Source organism: Cucumis melo, chromosome 9, assembly GCF_025177605.1.
Source record: "Cucumis melo cultivar AY chromosome 9, USDA_Cmelo_AY_1.0, whole genome shotgun sequence".
NCBI classification, from domain to species: domain Eukaryota; kingdom Viridiplantae; phylum Streptophyta; class Magnoliopsida; order Cucurbitales; family Cucurbitaceae; genus Cucumis; species Cucumis melo.
Window position 1 is genome coordinate 22,517,863 of NC_066865.1, and position 19,328 is coordinate 22,537,190.

At 34.4% G+C, this 19,328-nt stretch overlaps 3 protein-coding genes across 3 annotated transcripts; all 3 read left to right on the forward strand.

The window, feature by feature from the left end:
• Positions 1-745: 745 nt before the first annotated feature.
• Positions 746-5,437, forward strand: LOC103482638 (3-oxoacyl-[acyl-carrier-protein] synthase 3 A, chloroplastic). The gene is made up of 8 exons (XM_008438901.3): positions 746-1,317; positions 2,246-2,394; positions 2,751-2,890; positions 3,944-4,049; positions 4,137-4,255; positions 4,411-4,475; positions 4,555-4,777; positions 4,947-5,437. Exons 1-8 carry the CDS (start codon positions 1,127-1,129, stop codon positions 5,166-5,168), a joined length of 1,215 nt encoding a protein of 404 aa, XP_008437123.1. The 5' UTR covers positions 746-1,126; the 3' UTR covers positions 5,169-5,437.
• A 776-nt stretch (positions 5,438-6,213) lies between these two features.
• LOC103482639 (uncharacterized) lies at positions 6,214-11,667 on the forward strand. The gene is made up of 13 exons (XM_008438903.3): positions 6,214-6,396; positions 6,488-6,602; positions 6,690-6,768; positions 6,871-6,946; positions 7,076-7,159; positions 7,248-7,352; positions 7,741-7,821; positions 7,927-7,991; positions 10,178-10,247; positions 10,365-10,442; positions 10,769-10,866; positions 10,962-11,097; positions 11,373-11,667. Exons 1-13 carry the CDS (start codon positions 6,313-6,315, stop codon positions 11,517-11,519), a joined length of 1,218 nt encoding a protein of 405 aa, XP_008437125.1. The 5' UTR covers positions 6,214-6,312; the 3' UTR covers positions 11,520-11,667.
• A 3,105-nt stretch (positions 11,668-14,772) lies between these two features.
• On the forward strand, positions 14,773-17,908 carry INV1 (acid beta-fructofuranosidase-like). Its single transcript, NM_001297457.1, is given in 7 exon segments — positions 14,773-15,294; positions 15,569-15,577; positions 15,674-16,530; positions 16,612-16,773; positions 16,856-17,091; positions 17,178-17,265; positions 17,337-17,908. Coding segments are annotated over 7 exon segments (2,043 nt in total). The 5' UTR covers positions 14,773-14,882; the 3' UTR covers positions 17,616-17,908.
• The last annotated feature ends 1,420 nt before the right edge of the window (positions 17,909-19,328 follow it).

Below are 19,328 nucleotides of genomic sequence, written 5' to 3' on the forward strand. Positions count from 1 at the left end.
CATGAAATCATAGTTTGACTCAAAGGAGTCTATTGACTTTAGATGACTAATATTTATATATATAATATCTTTTGACCATCATATTTCATATAATTCATTTACAAAACATTGATAAAGAATGACTTTTTATATATCTACGCTATTATAACATTAATAAGTCATTATTAATGCATTAACTTCACAAAACAAGTGTTGGTTGAGAAAAGTAAAATAGAAATTAAGCATTCAAAATTTGATATTTTTAATATTGAGTTTTTCATCTTTTTTTTTTTTTAATTTATATACATTTATATCTAAGAATGTTTTCACTATACATCTTTTTATATACTCATAATTTAGTCACGGGTTCAATCTAAGATTACATTCTATCTACGAATTAGTTTTATATGAGTTTTCTTAAAATCCAAATATTGAAAGAGAGACATGTTGTCTTGCGAGATTACTTGAGATTAGCAAAGCTAATACATACGAAAAAAAACTTCGATTTTATCTCATTCTTCAACGATAAAACAAAGAGAATAAATTTGAATAGGAAACAGAAAAATGGAGGAGGAACTAATTGAAAAACGGAAGTACGAAAGTAGCTAAACAACTCTCAACCTTACATCGTAAATTTACATATTATAGCCTTCAAAACCGAAAAGGAAAATGGGAAGTTACATCATGAACATTAGGGACTTAAAAGTAATTTGAATTTGTGTTGGTGAAATTATTTTATGCGTTGAAGGAGAAAGATTTATACGTTTCTCTTTTTCCTTCTAACTACAAGAGACTTATAAATGAAAAATCAAATCTTGGTGGGGGAAAGGGCAAGGCAATGCATGTCTGATCCTTCCTGTTTGAGCTGAATTTGCTAAACATTGGAGTTTCCGCTATTTGGGTTTTGGAGTAATCGCCCCCATTTTCTCTTTTTTCCCTTTCTCCTCTGTCTCTCTTTTCTTTTTCTCGGACTTTTCTAGGATTTTTTGCAGAATAAGCATTGAAAATCGCCATTTCGATCTTTTCCCTCTTATGGGTTCTGGGTTTGAATGCTGTTTTCACCCCATTTTTCACTGTTTTTAAGTTGTTGTTACTTTCCCAAGTCTCTCTTTGTTTTTTGTGTTGTGGGTTCTGAGTGTTTAGTACAATGGCAAATACATCTGGCTTCTTTGCAACATCAGTCCCGAGTCTAAGGACGAGGAATTTTCCATTAGGAGGCAGTTTTCGATCTGGGTTTAGATCATCTGATGGAATTCCTAAAGTAATATTCTGTTCTACTTCTATCGGCGCAGAGAAGGTTTCTTCTGGAGCTTCCCCTTCTGAATCTCGGGTGCCCAGGTAAATTACTATATCTTCTTTTTCATCTTCAATTTCTATCTGGTTTGATTGTTTGATTGGTTTTGTTCTGGATTGAAATGGTTCTTGAGAGCGACATAGTTTCCTGCTCATTTGAGGGGGTTGAGATTGCTAGCATTGTTTAGGAGTTGTTACTGGAACTTCATTTGAACGAACGAACGAATGAATTGCGTGGATTAGTGCAAGAAAATCTATAATCAAATCATTATTTACCTAGAATTTAGCAGAAACTCTTGAGCTGATAATTTATTTGAACCTTCTCGGCTGGTAGAACAGTGACGGTAGTTGGTGTGGTATATTGGATTTAGATTTGTGATTATAGAGAGTGTATAGCTGTCTGGACCTCTTACAGTATCTGGATACTTAGGAGACAACTTAGAATAGTCATGCATCTTAGAGGATAGCTCGGAGCAGAGTTTATCTTGTTTATCTAGATTTTTGAAAGATGGTCCACATTTTTGTTTCAATTTTTTGGAAGAACATTTTCGTGGAAACGTTGCAGTGAGATTGTGAGAATGGTTCAAATGTGCGAAAGCTGGTCTGGACTTTTATGGATATGAAAAAAGAAAAGAAAAAATTCTGGAAGAACAATTTGACATTTAACTAGTTTGATTCCTTCATTTTTTCCCCATTACGTCCTTTTGCAACTGGCGTTTAACTTGGGATAAAATTTAGAAGGATATGCTCAGGCCTTCATCTTATGATAAAGACATTTGCTACATCAATAAAAGGTTATAAATGGCTTTATTGGATATTTTTTGTATTTAATTAGAATAGTACTTTCAGTTAGGAGATTACCATCTATATGATCTCTTTTTTGGGACAAAATTCTTTTCGATAGTGACCCACTATATGAACTTATGCTGATTCAGACAGTCATGCTAAAATGGAAAAAAATATACTTTTACAGGATCCTCACCAGAGGCTGCAAGCTAGTTGGGTGTGGTTCAGCTGTACCAAGTCTTCAGATTTCAAATGATGATCTTGCAAAGTTGGTTGATACAAATGATGAATGGATATCTGTTCGCACTGGTATTCGCAATCGAAGGGTGATTGCAGGTGTGTGCTACCTCATGAAGCCAACAGTAGGAGTCTACAACCAAATGAACAACTTACCATAATTGCATGACTTCGTTCACTCGTTGTTTAGAGTCTGGATAGTAACCATAGCACAGTTACTCTTGAACTTGCTATATGGAGTTTACGAGCCAAATATTTCACTTCTTTATTTGATTTCCTTGTACACTATATCTTTCATGATGATCCTAATTTACTAAGTAGCCTTTCATGAGTTCTTTTGAATTAACAGAATGTCAAGTCGACAACTTTGTGGCTTTCTAGTTTGAAGGTTCGTAGCCTTTTATGCTCATTGGATGGTGGTTTTAAAACTTAAGCTTTCTTCTTCCGATTCATAGGCAAGGACAGTAGCCTGACAGCTTTGGCAGCAGAGGCAGCAAGAGGAGCTCTTCAAATGGCTCAAGTTGAACCTGATGATGTAGACTTGGTATTAATGTGCACTTCGACACCAGAGGATCTTTTTGGCAATGCTCCACAGGTATGTGTTCCGTAGATCATTTACCCCAATATTTAAGTAATAATTGATATGAAGTAGGAGACATAAGTTCATAACTGAATTACATGTGGTGCTTGGTTCTCTGGATTCTGGAAAGTTCCGTTAATGTTTTTTTGTGGGGATATGGAGTGTGAGAATCATTCTTTTTCTCCCCATTCTACTATGTCACCTAATTAGGGCGGTTATATAGCTGTTTCCATTCATAAAAATCCACTGCTTCTTCTAACCACCACAGGTTGACTTGGAGGTAGTTGGGGCAATGAGAAAAAATGAGCTTGGAGGGGATAGTTTCAAACTATGATAGCCACTAACTAAAGATTTAAAATCAAGTTTCCTTTATCAACAAAATGTAGGGGAGTCTATTGATTGTCCCATAAGATTAGTGGAGATACGCACAAGCAAGCTTGAAAACTCATGCAAAAATAAGAAAACTAAATCCACTGATTCCTTTCTATTTTGAGGATTTTGTCCCTGGTTCCTGTTTGCATAGCTATTGAGCTACTATTGAAGAAGATTTACATGTTACATGATTCTTGTATATCTTCTTTGCCTTGAAGCTTGTTTAAGGTGTTCTTTCCCTATCAATGTTCACACAACTAATTTGGATGGTGAAATTTGTTGTGAATTTCACCGACTTCTCTCGTGCTTTGCTTATATATTTGTATCACAAGTTGAAATAAGAATGTAATATTTGGCTCAAAACAAACTTAACTTCTAGGTTGAATTTAGGTTGTACCTCTTCAACTTAGTTTATGTAAGTGATGAGTTGATGGAAGGGATCCGGAGCTTTATTAGGCAACACCAAACATGCTGAGCAGTCTATCCCCCAGAAAGCTACAAACAAGAAAAAAAGAAGATATGCATTAACTATCCCCCAACCATGTTTGCCAATCAACCATGTTTGTACTTTACCAAAGACACGTATTTTGGAATTGTTCTATTTTAGCAAACTTCCCCTTTGATTGACTTTTCTTAGAATATTACTGGATTTATCTAAATTACATGCTTTTCTAATTGTCCTTCACTGCATCCCAGGTCCAAAAAGCTCTTGGTTGTAAAAGAAATCCTTTGTCTTATGATATAACAGCTGCATGTAGTGGATTTCTACTGGGTTTAGTATCTGCTGCTTGTCACATAAGGGGTAAAGAGTCTTGGTTTTAGTCCTCTTGCTTAGATCAATTTTCCCCTTGGGTTTTAAAGCAATAAACTACCTTACCTATAACTGCAGGAGGTGGGTTTTCTAATGTTCTTGTCATTGGTGCTGATGCTCTTTCTCGCTATGTTGACTGGTCTGATAGAGCATCCTGCATTCTTTTCGGAGATGCTGCTGGTGCTGTACTACTGCAGGTATAAGTTCTATAGTGAGGACGGTATACAACAGAAACCGTTTTGTAATAAGATTTTGATATATCTAGTATGTTACATCTTATTGCTAACGTTTGTTTCCTATGAAACAAGTGGAATTACTTAAGAATTTCTTTCAACAATTTATTTGGTTTCAGGCATGTGATACTGAGGATGATGGTTTATTTGGTTTTGACTTGCACAGTGATGGGGATGGCCAAAGGTGTGCTTTTCTGATATTTTTCCTTGTTCCATTTTATGGTTTCGTGAGGTGTATGATTAGAAACGTAAGTCTGGAACAGGCATTTGAATGCTGGGATCAAGGAAAAGGAAACTGATAAAAGTTTGGGTTCTAACGGCTTTGTGGCTGGTTTTCCTCCCAAAAATGTCACCTATTCTTGTATTCATATGAATGGCAAGGAGGTGTTTCGATTTGCTGTTCGCTGTGTGCCACAGTCAATCGAAGCTGCCCTTCAACAAGCTGGTCTAAATGCATCTAACATTGATTGGTTGTTGTTACATCAGGTATCTTTGGGACTTCTTTATCGTCTTTAGTTTAAAGTTTGAATTGAAACAGGGAAAATCAGCCGAACTGAATAATCTTCTAAATTCTAAATCCCACTGTGACTTGAAAAGTTGTGTTGGGATCCAATAACAAAGTATTTACTTAAAATGTTTATTAATAAATATGCAGGCAAACCAAAGGATCATCGACGCAGTAGCTGCTCGATTAGAGGTTCCATCAGAGCGTGTGATATCGAATCTGGCAAACTACGGTAACACAAGTGCAGCTTCCATTCCATTGGCATTGGACGAAGCAGTTCGAAGTGGGAAGGTGAAGGCAGGGCATACGATCGCAACTTCAGGTTTCGGGGCAGGTCTAACCTGGGGGTCTGCAATTCTTAGATGGGGTTGAAACTTGAAAGTCCCAAAGATCATCTTCTACTAGAAGTAAGAAGAGAGAATGTATATGTTATTGCAGATTTTGGGATGCTGCAATGACAGTGACACTAGCTTGACAATTCAATCCCCCTTGCCTTCTTCTACTTGTTTGTTTGGTTTTTCTTTCTTTTTAGAGATTTTGAACACTAGAACTGAACTTTCATTCTTTCTTTCTGACTCACAAATAATTGAGTGCTGCTTAATTTAATGTAATCCCCTCCTCTCTTTTTCCACTTTTCTCAATCTCTCTGTTCTTGTCAAATCTATCTTGATTAGGAAATATTATAATCTTTTTGTTCCTTTAATCTTTATGAATGAAATTATTATATCTTGTTATTTTGAATTACAAGTAAAATTTAGGCTTTTGTTTCTTTAATCAAAATTATAGACTATTGGTATTGTTCTAGTGGTCATGACTGTCACTCTTTTTAAGTTAGATTTTAAGGAAACTTTCCATATTCTTTTAGAGTTAAAAATCTATCTATACTTAAATGTTTATATTAGTTCGTACTAAATTTATAATATGCTATTTCTACGTCGAATAGATTTTGAATTTTTAATACTATATTTTATATTTTAATAAGTTTAGGTGAAAAATTGAAAATTTAATTTCTCATTCGAATATAATTTAATTTGATATTTAATAGAAATTAATTATATTTTAACGACAAAAACTTTTGAAAATATTTATAAATATAGCAAAATATCAGTTAGACCAAAATGGACTACATATGTTTATCATATTACTCTAATACACGAATAATAATATACAAAGTGTGTTGGTTTATAAATACTGATTTATATGAAAATAAACATAATTTTTCAAAGATTTTTTTAAACTCTAAATTTGAGATTGAATATTAATTTTTGTTTTTTTAAAAAAAGATATAGTAAATAATAATATTGATAAGATATTACAAAATTTTAGATTTTGTCATAAAGACTTCTACTTCTACTTCTATCAACAATGAATCTAATAGATATATTTTGTTTGATGAAGATAACAATAAAACCGGCAGTTTTAGAGTAATGAAGTGAAATAGAGAGAATATTTATTTCATCTCAATCTCAATTAACGGTCTTTCACTCACTCACTCACTCCCATTTCCAATTCCAAAATGTCATTCTCTTTGCAATCTCCGCCATCTGCGACCATTCCCCCGTCGCTGTCGCCGTCGCCCTCCTCCTCTTCCTTCCTTCAGGTGAATTTCCCTTTTTCTTTCTTTTTACATTTACGATAATCCTATTATGATATTGGTGACTGATTCAATCCTTCAAATCTTTCCTCATCAGAGAAAATTGGGGTTCTCAGCTGGATTATTCACACCCTCCATTCTAATTTCCCATTCCCCTACATCTCTTCCTTTAACTTCTGCTTCCTCCGGCTTCTCCTCTTCCCTCGACACTGGTTTTTTTCTCTCTTTACCCCCTTTTCCCGTCATTTTCAGCTCAACAACGTACTGTTTTTTTTACCTCCGCATGTTCTTGTTTTCAGGGTTGACATCTGAGTTAGACGCTGTTTCTAGCTTCAGTCAGATCGTTCCTGACACCGTCGTTTTTGACGATTTCGAGAGGTATAATATCAACCCTCTAATTACATTCTTATCATTTGTTTTAAATCTAGCTGGATGTGCTTCTTTGGAATAGTGAGATTATATTTCTATCTGGAACTGCAGGTTTCCTCCTACTGCTGCTACTGTTAGCTCTTCTCTCCTTCTGGGCATATGTGGCCTTCCTGATACCATATTTAGAGTAGGCGATTCAGTGTTTTTTTAAATTGTTTTAGATAATAGTTACAAAATGGAAAGGAAAGCTTCCCTATTTGGTATATTTATTGTTATGGTGTTGCAATTCAAATGTGAATTTTCTGACATTCTACAGAATGCGGTTGATATGGCGTTGGCCGATTCTCAATGTTTTGGGCTAGACAACCCCGAATTGAAATATTCCTGTATTTTTAACAAGGTTGTTATTTTCATTTTACCTTGTTTGTTGGAAATCTTTAACTATTTTGAAGAGATCAATAAATGGTAAGTTGGGTCTCGATTTGCAGGCTCTAGTAAATGTTGGTGGTGATTTGGCAAAACTAGTTCCTGGACGTGTTTCAACTGAGGTGGATGCGCGTGTTGCGTATGATACGCATGGCATTATCAGAAAGGTTTAGCCTTCTTGAAGTCTCATCCTTGTAAATCATTAGATAACTTCAATCATGTCGGATCTAGCCTTATTTTCCTAGCTTGTGTGATCTTTTGGAACTATTTCTTTTTCATTTGGGGAAACCTCTAGTTTTTTTCAATCTTTTATATTTGTTCTGTTTCAATAATGATTTCCTTTGGGATGATCTAAATGCTTCAATATCGATTTTAGCATTCCAACTAGAGATTCTTCAATTCATCAGAGTTCATATTGCATAATAATTCTACCCATTTAGTACAATTGGTATGTTTGTGTGTTTAGTTTACAGGGATGTATAAATCATATGCAGATGTTGGATGTTTCACTTGTGAAACCTAGAAATCTTATAGTTTTTTGTTTGTGGATCAAAGGTGCATGACCTGCTGAAATTGTACAATGAAATCAATGTTCCTCCTGAGCGGTTGTTGTTCAAAATTCCGGCAACTTGGCAGGTGAATTCTGACTTATGGGCAGAACAGTCTGTCTTGTTGATTGAATTTTATTTTATGGATCTGGGGTCAAGGTACTGATCAGCAAACCAACAATTACGATATTAGGGTATTGAGGCCTCAAGATTGTTGGAATCAGAGGGAATACAGACACATTTGACTTTTGTATATAGGTAGTCTAACCTCCTTGCTCAAGGACCTATTTTGTGCTTTACTTTGGAAATATGTTAGACACTAAATTGCAAGTTTAGGGTCCTATTACACATATAATATAACTTTATATTTGATATATCGTTTAATTTTTTTTTTTGAATATTTTAGGGATCTATCAGACAGAAAATTAAAAGTTAAAGGACTTATTCAACATTTTTAAGCTTAGAGACCTTTTAGACATGAAATTGAAAGAATAGGGACTTATTTGACATGTTTTTAACATAAGTTTAAAGGTTCACGGACTAAATTTCATTCCTCAAGCTAAAACATGGAGATTGTATATTGTTCGCTCTCTCTCTGTATGGACTAACCGATTGCATTGTATAAAATAAAATAAGTATTACCATGGTGCTGTCCTGTCCAACTGATAATTAAATGGACAGCAGCAGAAGAATAGGAAATACAGAGAGTGGAAGGTTTGAATGAATTTTCTGAACGAATTATTTAGATACATGGCATTTCCTTTTATAATGGGAAATGTATAGATGAGAGAAACAGAAAAACTTCTAACAGAAAAAACTGTATAACAACTAAACAGAAAAACAGTATAACAGCTAAACAGAAAAATTGTATAACTGCTAAACTGAAATTTAACAGTTAAACTGTTTAGTAATAGTTTTCTGGGTTTTCTTAGTGGGCAGCCTTAATATCCCCCCTCAAGCCTATGTCTGCAGCATGTGTAACATTGCTCAAAGTGGGATGAAGGAATGTGCAGATAGTGGCTTGGTTAGTATATCTGCAACCTGAGCTGTTGCTGGAAGGTGTTGAACTGTAATTTTCTGTTGTAGAACAAGGTCTCTTACAAAATAGATGTCTAGCTCTACATGTTTTGTTCTTGAGTGTAGTATTGGATTTGCGCTTACGTGAACAGCTCCAAGATTGTCACACCACAGTATTGGTGGTTTTGGTAGAAGGATCTTCAGTTCTTTGAAGAGGGAGGCTAGCCATACAAGTTCAGTGGCTGCATTTGCAAGGCAGCGAAATTCTGCTTCAGTGCTTGATCTAGACACAGTATGCTGCTGTTTAGATCCCCAAGTGATTAAATTTCCACAAAAATACACACATATTCCAGATGTTGAGTGTCTGTCATCAGGGTCCGATGCCCAGTCGGGATCAACAAAGGCCTAAACTGTAAAGTTGGTAGGTTTCTTTAGTAACAGCCCATATTTCAATGTTCCTTTGAGGTATTGAAGGATTCTTTTCACTGCTTGCCAGTGTGATAATTTTGGACTGTGCATAAATTGACAAACACGATTCCCTAAGTAAGCTATTTCAGGTCTTATGATTGTTACATATTGCAGTGCTCCTACAATACTACTGTATATGTGGGGTTGTAATAGGATTTGCATCAGGCATCTTTGTTCTTTGTAGAATTTCTGCGATGTATTTTTCTTGGGATAAGAATAGTACACTAGATTGTGGATAAGAAACTTCTATTCCCAAGAAGTAGCTTAGCTTCCCAAGGTCTTTCAAGGAGAAAGTGGCATTCATTCGTGAGATCAGTTTGTCAATGTCACGTCTTGAGGAACCAATTACGATGATGTCATCTACATATATCAAAATGTAACATGAGGAGTGATTTGTTAGTTTCATAAAAAGTGAACAATCAGCTTTTGAGTTTGTGAAACCTTGGGATAACAAGAAGGTTTTGAATTTGTCAAACCATGCCCTTGGGGCTTGTTCAAGCCATATAAGGTTTTCTTTAGTTTGCACACTAGTAGTTTCCGCGAGTTACTTTCAACAGTGAAGCCTGCGGGTTGTTCCATGTACACTTCCTCTGTTAGAATGCCATGAAGGAAGACATTGTTTATGGCTAATTGTCTGATCTGCCAGTTGTGTGCAAGAGCATAGTTAATATAACTCAAATGGTTATAGGCTTTATGTCTAATTATCCCTCATTATTCATTAATCTTAGTTCCTGGAAATTCCCTGTTGTCAAACCAATGTTGTGCAATATAATTATGATGAAACAAAATCAAGAAGATTTTTAGAATATGATAAAATCAGTTAGAATATGTGGTCTATTGCAAAGGCCATCGGCTTGCCAGTGCCTATCACACTAGAAAAAATAGGAGTCAACCAATTTCCTTATTGTATTCATTTTTAGCCCTCATATTTTATTGACGGTCTTTTCATGTTTCTACAGCTTTGCCCAAGCAGCAGCTGCAGCTCAAGCTGGTGCCTCTGTCATTCAGATTTTTGTTGGTCGTCTACGTGTAATTTTCTCACCTCTTTCTAATACTAATCAGAAACACTTAAATTATCTTGTTGAATTCATGATGTTACTCGGAAACATTTTATTTACCTTGCTGATACACATAACTACCCTTCAGGATTGGGCTCGGAATCACTCTGGTGACCCTGAAATAGAAGCTGCACTTAAAAGAGGAGAGGATCCTGGGCTGGCTTTGGTTAGTGGACTTTGGATAATGATGTTCAGCTGAAAAATTATTGTCCATTTTATCCAATTATTTTCTCTACGCCCAAGCGTCACTTCATTCTAGAATGTCAAGCAGACAAATTGTTGAGTACAATATATCTACAGTTCCACTTACCACTGTTTTGTCATTTGTGACATTAAGGCCATAGTTTTGTGACATTAAGGTGGTAATTGGAGTTCTCTATCGGAAAGCTATTTTGAGATTTCTCAAATCTGTTCAGCATCTTTTTACTGAGTCAAGAAATTGAATAGAACGGTACAAAGAATGCTAATACAATGGCCCATTCATTATTGCAGGTGACAAAGGCTTACAACTACATTCACAAATATGGATACAGATCAAAGTTGATGGCAGCAGCAGTTAGAAATAAGCAAGATTTATTCAGTCTTCTGGGGTAAATCATATGATCGCATCACTGAAAATTCGTGAAATTGTCATACTTTTCTAAATACGTTTACTGCTAACATCACCATTTTCTTCTTCCTTCAGCGTGGATTACATCATTGCTCCATTGAAGGTATTGCAGTCCCTTAAAGAATCAGTTACCACTCCGGATGATAAGTACTCTTTTATTAGGAAACTCTCTCCACAGTCTGCAGCTAATTACATTTTCAGTGAGGACGAGGTCCATTTTCTTTCCTTGAACTTCAATTATACTCGCACAGTAGGCTTTTTACAATAAGAATGTCAAGAAATTGCCTTGTTCAACTTTGTTTATTTTTGTCAAGAAGTGTTATATCCTATGGAAGAGGTAGAACTTTGAAGAGTGTTTGTGTGAAATGAAATCTATAATGATGGTGTTTGATCTGAAGGCATCAGTTACTAACTTCCAAGTTTGGAAAACTCTTACAAAATTCATCAAATGGGTATGTATAATTGGAAAATTAATATTTTTTTCAGGTAAAAAAATGGGACCAATTAAGCCTTGCATCAGGAATGGGGCCTGCAGCTTTGCAGCTGCTTGCTAATGGATTGGAAGGTTATGCTGACCAAACAAAGCGAGTTGAGGAACTTTTCGAGAAGATTTGGCCACCCCCAAATGTATGAAACCCTTGGCCTTTGGTATTTACAAAAATGTTGCTTTTTCATGAATAAGAGCTGGTGAGTGGTTTGTGTCTGAATACTCTAATAAATTCTGTTCTATAACTCCTGCTTTTCTGGTTCCACTTAATGATAGAAAGTGTATGTTGTATAATCTTTCGTTTCAACTTTCTGTTTTGAAGAAATTATTGAAAGTGGCTACCCACTCTAGGATGTTATTTTAAATTTCCCATTGGTATGTTTGGATTAATCTGTGGAAAAAAAAGTGTTTCTTTCCCTTTAAAAAATTGTTTCTATTTATACTCTTTTTTATAAAAACTATTTAAAATAAACTTTGTTTGAAAAACTATATCTAATGATTTCTAAATACATTAATTTTTTTTTTCTAAAATGGATTAAACACTATCATTCAAATTTTGGATGTACAAGCTTACTTTCACATAGAATGTTATACTTTGATACTATATTATATTACCGATTGATAAAAAAGTTTAAGTTTATGGGTTACTATAAATTATGTCGTGGTCACATACCCTCACCTTGAGGTATCCTGATCAATACCTGGGCAGGGAAAGAATCGGGCCGATTACCATATGCATACCTTTGCCAAGTAGAAAAAGAATTCATAAAATGCTGAAAGCGAAAGTAAATTCATGAAACACTATATTGAATTCATTCATCCCAATGAAAACCATATATCTAGAGGTTTGGTTTTGGCCCTCAAATTATAAAATGCTCATATCTAACCGTAAAATAGGTAAACGTAATTCCTGAAAATCCTCTGAACAATGGACTGTATGTTATCTAAAATACATATATGGTTAGATTTTGAAAATACAATACATTCTTAATGAAATCTTGGAACACTAATATTTACTATATTAATCATTATACTCTCGTTTCAAACTTTAATTTAAATCTCCTCGTTGCACAAAATGACTCAATCCCTAACAAAATCAAACCACTCATACATTTCCTGAGTTGCCCCTTCCCGTACCATACAAATCTATTAGTGATACATGCAAATCTATTTGCATTAGAAGTCAGTCTATTAGCTATACATGCAAATCTATTATCGAGGAAGTGTTGAGTAGCAGTAAAGAAAAAACTGAGTTAAATTCCATTTCGTACATCAAAGTATTTCAATCGTTTGAGAGTCGATCTGTAGTTTGATCAAACTGAAATTTTGACAGCACGTTCTTGACACGAGAATCTTCAATCTAGATGGTGTAGATTTCGTTTGAGTCTACAATCAGATTCGTGCGAGTTGTTTCTCACTTATTTTGAGATCTTCTAACTTCTTCATTATTGTTGTCATTTGTTACTGATATTCTTGAGATTATGGGTGAACCATCATAGACAAAAAATCGAAGTCGATCAATGTCAGTCTTGAGAAAGTTTCAAATCGAAAAATATCAAAAAAAAATATTTTAAAGACTTAAATCAATCACAGACATTTAGGTTGATTTGAACATTTACTAAACCGACCTAATCGGTTTTGTATAGTAATTTGGTTGAAAAATCTAACTCCATCAAACAAATGATCTCTTCCACTTAAAATATCTATTGTCCTTAGTTGTAACTAAGGAGAGCAGCGGTTCACATTATTTTGATTATTTTGGACATCTTGAAAGACCAAGAAACGTGTCAGAGAGTCCAAATACTAGAGAACCCAATTGAGTGATGCACATGGAAATTGGAAACACCAATTGAATTTTTACTCATACTTTTTCATCCCATAACCAAATACCAACTTCCACGTTAAATCGTATAATCATTTGAGAGTAATTTTAGACAAAATATTTATTTAAACAAATTTTTATTAATGATTTATTAAATCCGATATTTTTGTAATTATTTTTTAATGATTAGTTTCAAATCCTTAAATGTGATTTTCATGCCATCAAAAGAATTATTTTAAATTAATGAAAAAGTATTTAGAGTATAACTTTAGTTATAATAATTTATTTGTGTAAAAATATTTTTTAGTACAACAATTATAAAAATAAATGATCTAAACTTCAACTATAAAATTTTATATTATTTTTCAATATTTTTCAATTACGGTTAAAGCTAAGTTAAGTTTCATTGTAATCATATATGTAAAAGTTTAAAGACATAGTTATTATATAATATATATAATATGTAATATCCTAAAAATCAACAAAAACAAAGTAAATGGTTTGATATAATATCCTTTCCATGTGTTTCCAACATAACACATCTGTCTCTTTCCTCTTATTTTCCCTTTGAAAATTGATGCAAAATTTATTAACCAAACATTTCGGATTGATTTAAGAGTTTGTTGCCGTGTTTCAAGATTTTGTATTTTTACGTCATGTTTTAAATTTGACTTGAATTTGATTCTTAAACTTTCAACTTTTCCACGTTTAAATTTGTAAATATAGTAAAATATGAATGTATATTGTTATCTTCTAGTTATTTAAAATAATTATCTATTAAAATTATTTCTTTGTCAATTTTCTCACTTAAAATTAAAGAAATCAAGGGTAAACAGGTAAATATTAAAATTTATATACCAAATAAAAACCAATTTCAAATCTAAGAGTAAAAATGTAACTTCTTAGAATTTAGTTAAAGATATAGAGTAGCATTTTGAAATCTAGAAATCAAATCAAAACTAATTCTGAACTGTGTCATCCAAGGTACCTTAATTTAGAAGTTTGAAATACTATGCTTGAGTTTTTTTCTCTATTCTAAGTTACTATCAATGCATTATGAATCTTCAAAAAAGAAAAAAGAAAAGAAAAATTTAGAATAGAAATTTGGGTGGTTTGTTACACTATTTTACGTCTCCTTTTCATTGTTTCGAGTGCTGATTTTTGTTTTGAAAATGTAAAGTAATTCGAAGACAACAAAGTTGTAAATTTTATGTGTTTTTTTTTTTCTTCTTTTCCATAACTAAAGAGTAGAGTGATTATTAGAAACAAACAAACAGAAAATTTCACATGGAAGTGATTCATCAGAGAATGGTTATAGGAAAGAAGAGGAAGTTGGGACAGCCAAGAATTGAGAAAAAAAGACAACATTTTTGTTGTTCAAATTGCCATAAAATCCATTCCTTCACTCAACTCTTTCATCTTTACATACATTTCCATATAAATTCTTCCTTCCATTTTGGTATATAAGCAAAGCCCCACATTTCTTTCCCTTTGCCTAATTTCTCTCTGCACTGTTCTTTCTCTACAACCAAACAAATAAAAACATACCCTTCTCCTTCAAATCAATCCCTTCCATTTTTAGTTTTTCTTCCATTTTTATTGCCTTTGTTTTTCTTTTCTTTTGTAAGTGAGTAATATCAACAGGTGATTCAGATTAATCTCAAAGCATTACCATACCCATTCATATATGGTGAATTTTAATCCTTTTCCTGCTTTCTTTGCCTCCGGTCATCAACCGGAAAATCTTCCTTTTTACAGTCCTCTTCCTGGCGATCCCCTTGAATATCCGGCCTTTCAACGGCGACCCGTTAAGCGGACCCTCTTGATTTCATCTGGGCTTTTCTTGGTTTGCTTATTGGTCGCCATTATTGTTCAGACCAACGTGAATTTTGTTGCCACATTGCCAGGACTTTTGTTCTTAAGGTCCCAGTCGCCGGAGATATTGCGTCCGGGGTCACGTGGGGTGTCGGCCGGCGTGTCGGAAAAGGCCAACCGGCATTTTATTGGACAGAATGTCGCTTATTTTCCATGGAATAACAGTATGTTGTCATGGCAGAGAACCGCATTCCATTTCCAACCAGAGGAGAATTGGATGAATGGTATTCTTCTTCTTTCCCTCTTTCTTTGAATCTTTTCTTGTTTATAGTTACGTGGGTTTGATATGGTGGAACGTTTATGAATCTTCAAATGAAAGAAAAATCCAAAAAGTGGATTGGAAAGTGATTCATTACCTTTTTGACTTTTCAAAGCAAGAAAAGAATGTTCATCCGATATACAAGTAACATGTTCTTTAATGTGTGTTTTTGTTTTGTTTTGTGGTTCTTTGCAACTTCTGATTGTGCTTCTGGGGGAATCTACTTGTTTCTGGCTCAGATCCTAATGGTAAGCCATTTTTATTTTGCCTCGTCAATCAGAATTGAGTAATGATTGTGTTTGCCTCTCCTTTTGCGTAATGATTGAGACTTTAAAATGCAATAGGTCCCTTGTATTACAATGGTTGGTACCATTTCTTCTACCAGTACAATCCACGTGCTGCAGTGTGGGGAAACATTGTGTGGGGGCATGCTGTGTCAACAGATTTGATTCATTGGTTTCACCTTCCATTGGCCTTAGTTCCAGACCAATGGTATGATATTAATGGAGTTTGGACTGGTTCTGCCACCATTCTTCCTGATGGCCAAATCATGATGCTCTACACTGGCTCCACAAAAGAGCATGTCCAAGTTCAAAACCTGGCGTATCCAGCCAACTTGTCTGATCCTTTGCTCATCAATTGGGTCAAATTCTCTGGTAATCCAGTTCTTGTTCCCCCACCTGGCATTGATTTCAGAGACTTCCGTGACCCCACGACTGCATGGTTCACATCCGAAGGAAAATGGCGGATAGCGATTGGGTCGAAAGTCAATCGAACTGGGATCTCTTTAGTGTATGATACTGAGGACTTCAAACATTTTCAGTTGTTGGACAATCTGCTTTGTGCTGTTGCTGGTACTGGAATGTGGGAATGTCTAGACTTCTTTCCTGTATCTAAAGCTGGGAATGTTGGGTTGGATACTTCAGTTAATGGACCTGACGTGAAGCATGTTGTAAAGACAAGCCTTGACGATGATCGGCACGATTACTATTCACTTGGAACATATGATGAGAAGACTGCTACTTGGGTTCCTGATGATCCCAAGATTGATGTTGGGATTGGCTTGAGATACGATTATGGGATATTCTATGCGTCCAAATCTTTCTTTGACCATAAGAAAGGAAGAAGAGTTTTGTGGGGTTGGATTGGAGAATCTGACAGTGAATTTGCTGATGTTCAGAAGGGATGGGCATCAGTGCAGGTAAGCTGATTCGTTTATAAGTTCCCAAATTATCTAATGGATTCATCTTTAGTAGATTCTAATACAATGATGTTTTGGCAGGGAATTCCAAGAACTATATTGTTTGATAACAAAACTGGAACCCATTTACTCCAATGGCCAGTGGAGGAGATAGAAAGCTTGAGGCAAAGAAGCCATGCCTTCAACAATTTGGTGATCCAGCCAGGATCGGTGGTACCCCTTGAAATTGGCTCATCATCTCAGGTTTGTTTTAGCAACACATCTTCAATCATTGCCAATATGATAGATGTATTTTCTTGCTAACTATCAGGGTGAAACTCTCCAGCTAGATATTTTTGCTGAGTTCGAGTTGGATAAGGAGGCTGTCGCAAAGGCAATCGAAACCGATGTAGAATTCAGCTGTCAAACAAGGGGTGGAGCAGCTAACCGTGGCGCATTGGGACCATTTGGTCTTTTGGTACTTGCAGACGAGAGCCTCAGCGAGCATACTCCAGTCTACTTTTATGTTGCAAAAGGCCAAAATGGTACTCTCAAGACTTTCTTTTGCACTGATGAATCAAGGTACACAACTAGTCCTATTCCATTTCAGTTTTGTCCAAATAGAGATAATGAATGAACTCTAAAGTCAAAAGGTTTCGGTGCTTCAGATCCTCGGAGGCTAACGACGTTTTCAAGCCAATTTATGGAAGTTATGTTCCAGTACTAGAGGATGAAAAGTTCTCCTTAAGAATACTTGTAAGTTCCAAGAGTCCCTTCTTTCATTCAAGTTCAATAGAGTTGAGATTGAATCGTGTTTGGCCATTCAGGTTGATCATTCAGTGGTAGAAAGTTTTGCTCAAGGTGGAAGAACTTGCATCACATCAAGAGTTTATCCAACAAAAGCGATCTACGGTGCTGCTCGGCTCTTCGTGTTCAACAATGCTAAGGATACGAATATTACAGCCTCCCTCACAATATGGCAGATGAATCCTGCATTTATACGCCCATACCACCCCGATGACCACCGCAACTCATCCAAAAGTTCTGTGGTGTTGTTACCAATCTACCTGTTCCTATTAGTTTCATTGTTGCATCTGATTAAATGAGATGTGCAAGGTTGAGTCGAGACGAGTCCGGCGTGATGAAATTCTGCAGAGAAGAAGTGTTATTTGTACATATAATTGATGTTTCTATAATTTCTATATTTAAGTAGTGAAATGAAATTCATTTGAGAGATGATGAAGAGAATAGTGTTTTTTGTTTCTTATATGTAGATGTTAAATATGTCACATTCGTTGATATACTTAATATGATATATTCAAGGCATGAATGTTTAGGAATAAAATGATTATATTCTTAAATCTTGACAAATTGCTTTGACTTTCTGCTCCCTTTGAAATGGTTAGAGTGGAGTAATTTTTCCTTTTTCTTTCTTAACATATTGTTATTTTTGTATTTATAGGATTTTGATGATACCATATAGATTGGGCCATATGGGTTTAGTGACTTTGAACCCAACAACTTTTATGCTTGGGCTTATCTCAGTTTAACCCAACCCTTTTTCAAGAACCTTGGATTTCATATGTTTTTATCCAACCACTTTTTACTCCATTCAAACTAAACTATCTACTCATTAAATTAAATATTCGATCAACAAAAGCGAAAACTATGAGAACCAATGTTGAGTTAAATTCACTTTGAGATAATACAACTTGAATTGATTTAGAATTAGTTTGGATCGACTAAAAAAATTCGATCAACCTTTTTAACCTTTTTTTTTTTTTTAATTTTTGAAAGACAAAGTATGATTCTTATGATGTGGTAATTTGTTATACCATACACATAATTGGGAGAAACAACAACACTTATTATATACATAAAAAGGAAATTAGAGGCATGAATTCCCCTTATTTAAAGTTAAAGAACCAAAAAAAGAGATTTAATCATGTGAATAATTAGTACATTCCGCTTGTGATGAAACAAATTAAAATTGATTAATAGATAATATTGGTGTGGAAACTTTATTATTCCAACGCCCATACATTAAATTAAAATAAAAGAAAGTGAAAAATGTATAATTTGAGGCATAACTTTTACAATATGGTTTCAAAAGATATTGGGACACATTGGAGCCAAAAAAAATTATAATTATGCTTCCTCATTTTTGACAGCTTTTCCCCCTTTTGTATGGCTCAATTATTTCAAGATGGTGCCCTTTTCCCTATTTACACCCACATCAAAAGTGTACCCAAGTAGTTGAAACTTTCAAACAATGTTTCTTTCTCTTTTAAATCCAACCTCTCATCATCCAACTTTTAGTTGTAAATATCAAATCTTAGTTTTGAAATTGTTATAACTTATTATAGTTGTAGAAGTTATTGTGCCCTTTATGATAAAAATTAAACCCTCGAACTTATATAATTATTACAATTTCTTAACATTTCTATCACTAAAACTTTGAGATTATAATTGTAATCGTACTTTTTTTCTTGTTATTATAATATATTTGGTTGAATAGTAGATTTCAACCCATGACTAAATTGACACTGCATGTCATTTTGTATACGTTTTGTACGATCCAATACTTAATATAGGCATGATTTGACACATTTGAAAACTTTGTTGTATAATCTTTTAATTGAGAATTAAAATTATAATATGATGTATGGACTATGAAAAAATATTTAAGTACCGCATGTCACGCCTATCTTTATATATATCTCACCAAATTGTTTAATCACGATTTGTCACATAGTAAAAAAAAATTTTATTTTCGGATGAGAAATTATTATTAATTTTTAATACAAATTAGGAGTAAA